Source organism: Sparus aurata, chromosome 9 (genome assembly GCF_900880675.1).
Source record: "Sparus aurata chromosome 9, fSpaAur1.1, whole genome shotgun sequence".
Classification (NCBI taxonomy): domain Eukaryota; kingdom Metazoa; phylum Chordata; class Actinopteri; order Spariformes; family Sparidae; genus Sparus; species Sparus aurata.
This window is the reverse complement of record NC_044195.1, coordinates 26,751,258-26,763,453: the sequence shown is the minus strand read 5'-3', so window position 1 is coordinate 26,763,453 and position 12,196 is coordinate 26,751,258. Positions and strand designations below refer to the sequence as shown.

The window sequence follows — 12,196 nt, the reverse complement described above, 5'->3', positions numbered from 1 at the left end:
CTCCTGTGTCTTAATGCTAGATAGCAGCGACATGTTGACCCGTTGTATAATTGCAATAACCCTGGATCAGTTTGGGGTGTTTAAAGAGAAGTTTAGAAAAAAAGCTCCTGTTCCAGATTTTAGGGGGGTTGAGGAACATTTCTACCGTTCGTTTACCCGTTAACTAAAGAAAATGACTTCTAACTGTCCAAAGGGGGTTCATGTACAAACGCTGTCGTTGTATTACTCCATTTTGCTTCCTAAGCAGAAAGTAACTACTACTACGATGCACACAGGTGTACATTCGATGTTAATGTTACCACAGTTATGTCACTCGGACATGTTTTTCACCATTTTGTTACGGTTAATGAACCTTACTCTCCCCACATAAATGCAATGACCCAGATAAATCTCGCCTGGCTGCGCATGCGCGTTAACAATTTCCTCTTCCCTGGAACTGATAGTGTTGATATCCAGTGATATTAGTTTTTATTTTTTCGGACTGTTTTTGCTCATAAAGAGGATTTCGGTGAGTTGCTTTTTTTTTTTTTTTGCTATAATTGTAATGTGATAGAGATATTGTCACATATTTAACGATTGATGCACTGCGTCAAGAAAAAAGGATGCCGAAGCTAGTTGTAGTAAGCTAACACGACCGTTAGCCGGTGTGGTCAGACGTGCAGGTTGTCTCTTATCTGGCTTTAAAATAAAAAAAAATGAACTATCATCGTTCATGTCATGATTTGCTATTTTTTTAAGAAGATATGATTAGTCAGAGTCAACAAATGTCATGTTGTTTGATAGATTTATATCGTGACAGTGAACACGGGAAGATGAACGAGTTATAGCAGTGAAGTAGGGGATGTGGCTAATGTCTGGCATGTTGTACCTTGCACTGCATGAGTGTGTACTACACCGTTACATAGCATTATATCCATTGTGCCAACTACACTGTTGCTCCCATGTCTATTTCCATTACAATTGATTTATGCCAATTTCAAAATGGCCCTTGTCTTATAATGTGTCGCACTTTGTCTTCAGGTGAATAAACTTGAAATAGGTGTTGGCTGGAATTGCAGTTTTCAGCCATTTGCTTAGTCCAACAGTGTCCTTTTTGCAATGTATCATAGATGAATGAGTGTGTAAATGTAATGTATTTGTACTATATATATATATATATATGTCCTAATGCTGATCTTATTTCCCTTTCCCCTTTTCTTCCAGAGTGTCTTTTATGAGTAATCAAAGGCAGCAGAAGCCTACGCTAACAGGCCAGCGTTTCAAAACCCGAAAAAGAGGTGACAAACTTGAAGGCAGCAGTTGTTTGTTGGTTATTTTTCTCCATTAGGTTTCCGTGAAGAACACCTGCTTTATTGTCTTCCGGCTTTTCAGTGTACTGACCTTTCTATCCAGCCACTTACCTGCTTACAATCACGGACACAGGAACACGGTTGTAAGGTTTGATCAGTGGTGATCACACCTATTTGTTCACTGACAAGATAATCAGCATTAAACATACTTAAAAGATGTGTCTGGGGTCCAAACTGTGATTAAGTGTTATTAATGTTATTAAGGGATGTCAGTGATCATAACCCAAATGCCTTTTCAAGGAAGAGAATATGACGATCTACAAATGTTCTTGACCTGCGTATGGGTTCGATATGTCCTAGAAGAAGGTCGTAAGTCATTGGCATTGATAAACTCTGTCTTCTCAACAGATGAAAAGGAGAGGTTTGACCCTTCCCAGTTTCAGGAAAGCATCATACAAGGTCTGAATCAAACTGGCACTGATTTGGAAGCTGTTGCAAAATTCCTTGATGCCTCTGGTGCCAAGCTTGACTACCGCCGCTATGCTGAGACACTATTCGACATCCTGGTGGCCGGTGGAATGCTGGGTAAGAGGCGGGGCTCTTCATATGTGTTTTACCTTTACGTTAAAGGGGTCATATAATACACATTTTCGGGTTCATTCTTTTATTTTTGGGTCCTAGTAGAAGCGGTTTACATACTTTAATTGAAAAAAATCCATACTTTTTTCTTATACGGTGCGTTGCTGCAGCATCCCTTTTCACACCGTCTCTTGATGCTCCCTTTTAGCTACAGAGTGAACATCTCACCTCTGTTCAATATTTGATGAGAGTTGCACATGCTCATTACGTAGCGGGCAGGATGTAGAGGCAGAATAGGGCGTATTATGCCGTGCAAAGTAGTGTGATTGATAATAACACAGCTACAGCTGCTCACCATGGCAGCGGTACAGCTGTATATATTTTATAAAAAATGTCTATATTGATATAATGCATCTTACATAGTGATTCACCTAATTTACGGAAATGAAAGCTAGACTCCAAACCAGGAGTTCTGTTGGAAATAGAATCGTACCCTGGAAAAATTAATACAGCTATATACACTTAACCATATAAAGTGATGGATGTATGAAGCATAAGGCAACAAAACGAAGGAATTATGTTTTTTTTTCAGCCCCAGGAGGGACACTGTCAGAGGACGTGACACCCACCGAGTTTTGTCTTTTCAAAGCGCAAGAGGACATAGAGACCATGCAGGCATATGCACAGGTGAATACCATGAAGTTCTGCTTTGTTATCCCATGGAAGTCATGAATCTTATTTTTTTCGGGTGATACAACATGTTCTATGTTTCCTTTTTAGGTCTTTAACAAGCTCATCAGGCGCTACAAATACTTGGAGAAAGGGTTTGAGGAGGAGATTAAAAAGGTTTGTCTTTTGCCAGATGTGTCTTTTCAGGAACACAGAGTACCACAATAGTACAGCTTCCAAGTTTATGTCCATTCTAGTCCAATTCAGATTTTCTATAATTTCAGCATATGGAACTGACTCAGTTCAAATCAGTTTACAGGATTGAGTTTCTATGTTTGCTCTTTGGCAGCTGCTGCTGTTTCTCAAGGGCTTCACAGAGTCTGAACGCAACAAGCTGGCCATGCTAACAGGGATTCTGCTGGCCAACGGCAATCTCTCTGCATCCATTCTCAGCAGCCTCTTCAATGAGAACCTAGTCAAAGAAGGTGCGTTCCTCTGTGCCTCGTGGGCTTGCCTAGTTGTGTTTTTTCTTGTTTTGCAGATCCGCAGGTAGAAGCAGTTGGACTGTGAAGAAATAATTAGTTTTGAAAAAGGGAGAAGACTCATCTCTTACCTGCAAACTCGTCTTGAAAACAATATAAACCTGTGTTTTTTAAGTACCTGTGGTTGTTTTTTTGTTAAGAGGTGTATCCTTTCTTGCTTCCTTCCAAAATCTTTCTTTTTAAAATGTGTAGCTCATTGTTTTCTTGATGGTTTTCTAATAATTGTCCAAACAATTAATAATCAATCCTTAACTACGTGAAATACCCGTTTACTCTATTGTTTAAAGAGCAGCCAACTGGAGAGCCCACAATTTCCCATCCCAAATCCAACACAGACTTTGCAATGAAACAACCCAATTTCTGTCTCTGAGCTGTATATAATGGAAAAGCAGATTTCTACAGCAATGTTTGATATTAGAGGCATCTGAAAAGATGCATCAAATCCTGGGTGACACTCAGAATATTCAAATCATTCAATTAAGTGTCTTTTTCTTCCATGTGAGTCTATAATGGTAAATGTGAGTGTTGATTAATGATGCCACTTGCAGACTAAATTAGCCATGCTGTGCATCCATAATGGCTTTTGTGTTTTGTTTGTTTGTCTTATGGCTGTTTGTTTTGCTCTTGTTAATTGCTCTCCTCAAAATCAAAACAAGCGCTGGCATTATTGTGTCTTTTCTGAAACAGCGGTATTGTAAGCATTACCATTCGCAATTCCAGTGACTAGAGCATTTGGACCCACTGAGTACGCTAACTAAACTTTTGGGGAAATATTTTAGAAGCCATTGTTGGTAATGTGATTTAGCAGTCACACATGCACACAACTCTATTCCATAGACAGACATGATGTGACACAGCAAGCTACAATCAAAGAAGTAGTGCGATCAGAATGTAACAGATCAAACCAATGCTGAATTTTTGCAGCCAGAAAAATCTGCTATCAGTCTGCTAACAAACATTGATACTTACTTACTTGATATAATTAACTAAAATATAGCTTAAGAACTTTTTGATCGCTGAAAATGGTGAACCAAGAATTATGAGATATAGATGTAAATAGAGCTATAGGTAAATATGTACAAAGAATGGGACCTTTTACAGTTTAAAAAAATAAACTTGTTGTTTCTAAACATCTAAGTAGAGTAAGTAACTAAGTAGAGCGCATAACTCGACCACGCCACAACAGTCCCTTTTTGTATTCACTCGATACCAGCCAACTAAATCTGCCTAATTTTCTCACTAAGCACTGTATTTTATTCCCTGAGAAAATGTTGAAAAAACACCCTATCTTGAAATGTGAAAGATTCTGGATCCATCCCCTTTATCCGGATCCTCACCAAAAGTTAATGGGGTCTATTCTGGGCCGGGGCCCATCGTCCATCCAAGTTTCATGGAATTCTCTCATTAGTTTTTGTGTAATCCTGCTGATAAATCAACCACCCACCATCAGTCGATCAACCAAACAGACACTAGCGAGCAAATGACCTCCGTGGCAAAGGTAAAACTCTTTCATGCTTTACCCAACATCACTTTAAGGCAAAAGTTGCATTTGAACCCAGCACAAAGAGTTACATATACCGTTTCCATGAGTCAGTATTGTGGAGAGACAAAGACCTTTGTGTGAATGTGTTTTCAATGTGTACTTGCTGTACTTGACAATGTCTAAAGAAAAGATGCAGATGACAGTTTTGGTGAGCTTTGCTCTGCTTTAACCTGGCGCTGTCAGCCAGAAATGGGGCACAAAAACTGGGACTGATGGACGGCTTCAGCCCAATGGTGCCATTTGACTTAATCTAACAGGACCCATTAAACACTCCCAATAGACGGAAGACATCTGCTCTTTATTTCAGATCTGCAAACCATGTCACTAAACTGAGGCTCACTTAAATCATTATTGTAATTTTTTAAGGTGCAGATGCAAATTTAATACACTTGCAGTCCAAGCTAACTTTGACGGCTGCATCTTTGTTTTTTTAGGCATTGTCCTCTTTCAAACCTGTCTAATTGGATCCTAAGGAGTTGTTTACAGATGTATTACTCAGGCCTAGCTTTATCCTGGCAGGTCTGCTAGCAGCAGCTGACACGTCTCTATGCATTTGTTTAGGTGTTTCGGCATGCTTTGCGGTAAAACTCTTCAAATCCTGGCTTTCTGAAAAGGACATCAGCTCTGTTGCCACCAGTCTCCGAAAGGTTGGCATGGACAACAGGCTCATGGTGAGAATGACAGCTCAAATCCGAAAGTCTTTACCAGGCTAAGATGCACTAAGGGTCAGCAACCTCACTGTGCTCTCTAAATGACATTGTTTGATGAAAATAAGTCCAGAGGGTTCCTTGCCTTAATTTAGCTCCAAATTATTGTGGCATCTGATCCGCAGGCAGCTTATGAACAGAGGCTTCTTAAATGGCCGATGAAAGCTTGTTTGGCCGAAAGAGTCAGCTTCAATATTTCACTGTGTGCTTTTTCAGGAGCTGTTCCCTGCCAACAAGCGCAGTTGTGAGCACTTCTCGAAGTACTTCACAGACGCCGGGCTCAAGGAGATTTCGGACTTTGCCAGAAACCAGCAGTCCATCGGTGCTCGCAAAGAACTGCAGAAAGAGCTTCAGGAGCAGATGGCACGTGGGGATCCTCTCAAAGATGTAAGCGTTGTCAGTTTGTCACCCCCGTTTACATGAATGGAAATCCATTTTGTGTGAGGGTCACACTTCAGATTGCTTTCTTCTTAACTTGTGCCCCCAATTTTGGCTTGAGGGGTTGGATAAAAGGATGCTGTAAATTATTGGGAAGTTGCTGACAATTTGATAAAACGAAACGAATAAACAAGTAGCTAATTAATCACTACCTTTTTTGATAATGAATGAATCTGAATAAATGTGAATATTTTCTGGTTTCTTTACTCCTCTTAGACACAGGGTTCGTATGGGTGCTTGAAATCCGTGAAAGTGCTTGAATTTCAATGTTGCATTTTCAAGGTCTGAAAAGTGCTTGGATTTTAGTTTAAGTGCTTGAAAGTGCTTGACATTATAACTCTGTGTCTTGGCAAAATTGGGATCAGACTGGATAGTTTGCTTAGTACAAAGGGAAATAAAATCAGGGTGTGTGTGTATCATCACACATGCAGCCTAGAGAAGGATGGCTGAGGAGAAGGCTAATTTGATGCAATTTGGACTGATGACATGTTCAGTATTAATAAACTTTGATGAATAAGCAAACAACTTAAAAAGGTTTATGTCAAAAAAGAAAATTACATGGTGTTCTCAGGTATCTCCTTGTCTCGGTGCAAGTGTGCCTGAAGAACGCCAAGCTTCCCTTTTTTTGGATAAAACATTTCTAAATAAAATTTCTAAAGTTTTTGCTATTATGAAACATCATTTTAGATGTTTACAGCATAATTCAATGTACATAATTGTGATAAAAAATGAAAAAATAATCATGAGTATATATATTTCCGTAGATATGTATTTTACACCAGCGATAAGGTACTGGAAAAGTTTGAAAATGACCCTTAAAAGTGCTTGAAAAGTGCTTGAATTTGACCTTGAAAATTATGTACGAACCCTGTAGACAGTAAAGTGAATATCTTTATGTTTGTAGAATAAAACAAGACATTTGAGGGTGTGAGCTTTTGGGAAACACTGAACATTTTCACTATTTTCTGACATTTTATAGACCAAACAACTAATCGGTTAATCCAAAAAAATACCAACAGATTAGTCGACAATGAAAGCAGCCCTAAAATCTATTCAGCCTGAACATATTCCCAGCTCCTGCCAGCAATCCCGTACCTCGATCTTCGGCAGGATTGGATAAGCAATGAGCTCCTGCGTCTGCTGGCCATGGTTCTGCTTAAATTTGCCAATAACGTGTGTTACATCTCTGTGCCTCGTGTCTGACAGATCATTGCCTACGTCCGTGAGGAAATGAAGAAGAACAACATCTCCGAGCAAACGATGATTGGACTAATCTGGTTGAGTGTAATGAGCTCTGTGGAGTGGAACAAGAAGGAGGAGCTGGTCACAGAACAAGCCATCAAACTTTTAAAGGTGACTCCTCTGTTATTATGGCCACGTTGTTCATCGATTCTGCGGCAGCCAGGGCAACACGCGCGGAAATGAGAGATCTAAAGAAACGTACAGATGTCACTCTTAAATTGTGCCTTAAAGATTTTTTTTTTAAAATCCAGGCTGCTCTGGGCTTTGAAGATTTACCAACCCAGAGCCTTTCAAAGTAGAATTAATGTTAGGAAAAAAATACCCTGAATCTTTTTTCTATCCCCTGTGAGGTCCAGAAACTTCCCACCCAGCCTTTGTGTGAATATTAATGAATATTTTTTTTTCTTTTTTTTTAACAACTCATAACTTTTAATGTTCCCTGTTTTACATTCTCAGCAATACAGCCCACTGTTGAAGGCTTTTACCTCCCAGGGCCTCTCTGAACTCACTCTCCTGCTGAAGATCCAAGAGTACTGCTACGACAACATCCACTTCATGAAGGCCTTCCAGAAAATTGTTGTTCTGCTCTACAAAGGTAGGTTATTTGTGCTTTTTTTCCTTGTGGAGAAAGTGTTCGCTTTATAGTGGGAGGCTTTTTTTTGTGAATGATGCCAGATGGCCAGAGATTATAGCCAAAAGTTTGTCTTGCTTGATGTCGCCAACCTGCTTGAAGACATCTGTTTTTCGAGCACCCGCAGACTCATTTGTGCAGTTGGCGGCATGTTGGGTTGTATTTGTATTTATTAATTTATTAATTTACCCTTTTTTTTTTTTCCTTTTAGCGGACGTCTTGAGTGAGGAGGCAATTCTGAAGTGGTACAACGAAGGACACGTCACCAAGGGAAAGAGCGTTTTCCTTGAGCAGATGAAAAAGTTTGTTGAATGGCTCAAGAACGCAGAGGAAGGTAAACACCTCACGGTCTCCTTTTGTTCCGTCTTTGTCAGTCGATGAGCTTGGTTCTCCTTTCCACAGCAGTTTCAAGTGTCCTGGAAATTCGGGTTTGTATTATGTAGTCCACAAAAAAAACATTTCTGGAGTGTCACAGCAAAACAGAGTTGCTAAACAACTGAAGTCGAGTGGGACTTGTTTTGGAACTAGAATAAAAATGAATAAACACAATAAAGAAGGCTCCATACAGCTGTTCGATGTAATTCAAGTCTCCTGAAGCCCTGAGATCCCAAATCGATTTCAAGAGACGTTATTTATACCTTTTTTTTAAAGCCAAAATCTAAACAGAAGCTGCTAAACTAAAAGCATCACTGCACTCCTCATCTGTAATCGGTGCCGTAGCTTCACCGTGCACCCATTCCAGAAATGTCAAGTGGACTACATGACTTCACCCATCTGTATGTTGTTGAATAGGTAATGACTGAATCTGTATTGCTTTTCACATGTGTTGATTGTGTTGGAGTGAGTTGCCAAGTGTCGGCAGTGTCGGCTCTAACAATGTCTGCCTTCTCTCTGATATAATGGAACTAAGCTTGGGTGCTCAAAGCGGCAAAAAAATATTCAAAAGAACTCAACAGGCATGTGTCTTTCCTGAAACCATGACCCGGTTTTCCTGAAGATAACCCACAGACCTTCAAGTGTATTTTTCTGCCAGTATGAGCAAGACAAGCTGAAAAACATCCAGTTCCATTATATGAGACGCAAGGTAGACAATCTCTATGGCCAATCTCTCCAAAACGCTGCAACTCACAACAAAACAAAATACGTATCTTTGCTTTTGGATGGAAGTGTCCCATTTAAAAAAAAACAAAAAACAATTCACTGAGACTAGTGACGTAGTGCATGACTAACCCAAAGTGTCACTATTTGACAACCTGTGGGTGAAACTCAACAATCAATTAATTTAATCTGAATTCACCCCTCCACCTTTTTAACGCGAGTCAGATTGTACCTAGAGGGCACGATGTTCAGCCGACCTGATGACCAGAGAATTATAAATGTCAGACCTCAACCTGTCTTTAAAAATAAAAGTTAATTGTCAGATAACAGAAACCTTGGCCACAGATTGCTGTAAAAATCCATGGGATGGGTTTGTGCTGTATCTCTGCGCTGAGTAACTGTATTTGGCTTCTCTTTTGTCCCACTTCTAAGTTTAGATGACATTGGTGGTGATGCATAGTGCATCGATGTTTGAGCGCAGCTCTGACTGTTGTGCTCTCTTTTGTGTTTTTTTCTTTCTTTCCAGAGTCCGAGTCCGAGGAAGAGGAGGCCGACTGAGGACCTCAAGCTGAACAACCATGTTGCTTTGTATTTTTGCATTAACATAGCACCAGATGCAGTAGAGAGATTTGTTACAGAAGTCTGTCTATAATTAGTTTTTTTCCTTTTTTCTATTCCCTACCTCCTCATATCTAGTTCAACTGTAATGTAAGGGCTTTAATATTGCTTTTTCTTTTCAACCCGTTTTCTGTCTGAATTGAATCTGTAAGAAGTACTTGTTAGTCTTCTTCATACTCCTTCAGGAGGCGGTCACAGTGCCACATTTAGCTAAATGAATCGACAGCCCCCTTTTCCTGTAACAAAAGGGGGGCTGTTTGTTTGGATCGATGGGTCCCTTTAAAAATTAGCCCGTTCGGAGGCATATTTCACAGCTGCTGTATTAGTCATGGAACTCTTTCTTCACCAGAGGTCCATCTGTGCAGCCATGATATCTTGGTCCCCTGAAAGGCAGACTGTTTTGTTTTTTTATAAACCTCATTTTACATTTCTGCCAATTATATGACAACTTTGGATTTTTTTTCTTTTGCCAGTATTTAGATCTCTGTAACCGGTGATGGAGATGTGCCATTTTCAGACAATGAATTGTGATGGTTTCAAAAGCCCCTTATAACAAACTTCAGTTGTTCTACACATCTTATGTAACAGAACCATGTTAGCCTTTTTTTTTTTTTCCTTTACCATACAGATTGACTTTTTAAAATAAATGGAAATGAATGGTTTTCATTGCCGCTCCGCTTACTTTCGCGCACGGTCACATCATTTCTGTTATCGTGTGAACATGCTAATGAGAAATAATATGAGCAGTTAGAATATATTAGCAGGACGTTTCTGTCATACATACACACACGCAGCCAATCATACTCCAAAAGCTCTTGTAGAAATCGAGCCAAGTCCATCTGTTGTGTCACAGAGCACCTCGCGTTTCCCTCGCAGTTTTTTTTTTTTTTTTTTTCCCCATCGGTTGATCTCCTCAAGCCTCACCTAATCAAGTAATCAAGGAAGGCGGCGTGACCTGAGGTGCAAACAACCATCTCATTCAACTCACTTCTATCCCACTTTAAATGGTAATTATGGCTCAGTCAAGCATGCAAAAATGAGGGAGAGATGGTGATTCAAGATGTTATGAAAACGGAGGTCCACGTCGCACATTCATTATGACAAGTCATTTTACGAAGTGCGCGACGAACTCAGAATTTTGAGTGCATGTTTAACCTCGCCTCTGGCGGGTGGCGTTCAAGTGTCAGGAAACTAAGTTGTGATTTCCCCAACTGGCCAAAGTTTACTACACTTGATACTTTTTACTTATCGGTAGGCCGGGCTTAGAAAAGTGTTAAAACAAAACCTTTATTTCTGCCTGGAAAAGATCCTTTCGTGCATGAGTGGGCATTTCTGTATATCTTCCATAGTCAAAGTTCAGTTCAGCCCCAGCTGTTGTTCAGTTATCATGCAGTTAGTTAGTGCCTGTGGTGGAAGGAGTACAGATACATTACTGAAATGTTACTCAGTTACGAGTTAAACTAGTGGTATTAAAATAACATTTAAGTAAAAGTGCAAAGTATTCTTCTTAAACTCAGCTCAGAGTTTTAGTTCATTTCTAACCATTGATGTTCATGCATTATCTATATGTATTCAATCAATACTCCCATCTCTTCTGCTGTTCTGCTCAGTGGTCATGGTCACCTCTCTAAACCATCAGTGCACATAAGTACAAGTAAAATGACAGATTTGAAAAAATACTCACAAAAGTACAAGCACCCTGTCAGGAAAGACGTAATTACAGTAATTTGAGTAGTTGTAATCAGTTACTTTCACCCCTGCCCTCTCCCTCAAGAGCACTGGAGGGGTTATTGGTTACAATTACAATACCTGCGTCTGTATTGTATTCATACAACGACCTTGAGGCGTGCAGTAGGTAACACAGTCAGCCGAGGCAGTTCGCATGACACAGAGGAAATCACTGTACAGTACAGCAGAGCACAAAGAACATTATCGATTGACAATCAGTTTCGCTCGGCACCAACAGATGGCAGTAAATCCCTGAGAGATGCTTCCTCCCACTATTGAAGCCTTCCACAGCTTAAGAGTGGAGCTCAAATAGAAAATGCCAATTTTTGAAGAAGGCAGACTAGAAAGTATTAGACACAGCCAGAACTACAAAGTATCCGACGAGTATTTTCTCTGCCTCTCTGTCCCGGGAGGATTTGTTTGCCTTTTGGTTTTATTTAGTCGCTCTAAAGAACATGAAACAATTTGGGAGAGTGACATGCCGGCAGGGGGAAACACGGCCGCTTTTGAGATTTGTGTGTGTGTGTGTGTGTGTGTGTAAGAGAGAGCGAGAGGGAGAGAGTGTGCACATGTGCGCCTTGTGTGCGGTGCTGAATGGCAACGATGCCGCCCCTTCCCAGCCCCTTCCTGTTGCAAAGCCTTGAGCATTACCATCTTGGTGGGACTGTTATCTGCTTGTTACCAGCGCTGCCTCACTTCACACCGCACACAGCGCTCCCCCCTGCGTGTACAGGCGCCGAGCGAATCTGCGTACGGAGGGAGGCCCGTGGCATCGCGAGCTGTGCACACTGTGACCTGACACATCTGTTCGTTTTGCTCATTTGCCATTTTTTCAGGCAATTGTATATGCTGCTGCTGCTGCATACACAGTAGGTTTCCCAAGGCCTGCCTGTTTTGGTCGGTGCAGGTGTATCTCGATGGCATGATGTCGATGAACACACTGTACAAGGCAGACTTGACTCTTGTCCCTCAGCGACAGGGAGGACGGAGGTGTCTGCATTATGTCAGTGACTGGTTTCATCTTGTCCTTGTGCAGCGTTCACAGCCAAAAGTTGCGTGGATATTTTGTGGGAAATTCTGTGTTTTTTTGGTATTTTCTCTTCACTGACGTG

General features: G+C 40.6%; 1 protein-coding gene across 2 annotated transcripts; it reads left to right on the top strand.

Annotated features, from left to right (window-relative positions):
* The first annotated feature begins 364 nt into the window (after positions 1-364).
* Positions 365-9,954, top strand: LOC115587658 (basic leucine zipper and W2 domain-containing protein 1-A). Of its 2 annotated transcripts, XM_030427583.1 has the most exons (12): positions 365-508; positions 1,204-1,277; positions 1,698-1,874; positions 2,461-2,555; positions 2,649-2,714; positions 2,887-3,022; positions 5,184-5,293; positions 5,546-5,716; positions 6,974-7,120; positions 7,466-7,604; positions 7,852-7,974; positions 9,265-9,954. In XM_030427583.1, exons 2-12 carry the CDS (start codon positions 1,214-1,216, stop codon positions 9,294-9,296), a joined length of 1,260 nt encoding a protein of 419 aa, XP_030283443.1. In that variant the 5' UTR covers positions 365-508; positions 1,204-1,213; the 3' UTR covers positions 9,297-9,954. The 2 variants fall into 2 exon arrangements, with proteins under 2 accessions (XP_030283443.1, XP_030283444.1); XM_030427584.1 differs by lacking the exon at positions 1,204-1,277 and having other exon boundaries at positions 412-508.
* The last annotated feature ends 2,242 nt before the right edge of the window (positions 9,955-12,196 follow it).

Bases quoted from the DNA above. Each gene is read 5' to 3' on its own strand.
- LOC115587658 (XM_030427583.1), top strand. From the start codon at position 1,214: ATGAGTAATCAAAGGCAGCAGAAGCCTACGCTAACAGGCCAGCGTTTC. The intron at 1,875-2,460 runs GTAAGAGGCGGG...TTTTTTTTTCAG, and splicing joins GGTGGCCGGTGGAATGCTGG to CCCCAGGAGGGACACTGTCA. The intron at 2,556-2,648 runs GTGAATACCATG...TTTCCTTTTTAG, and splicing joins CCATGCAGGCATATGCACAG to GTCTTTAACAAGCTCATCAG.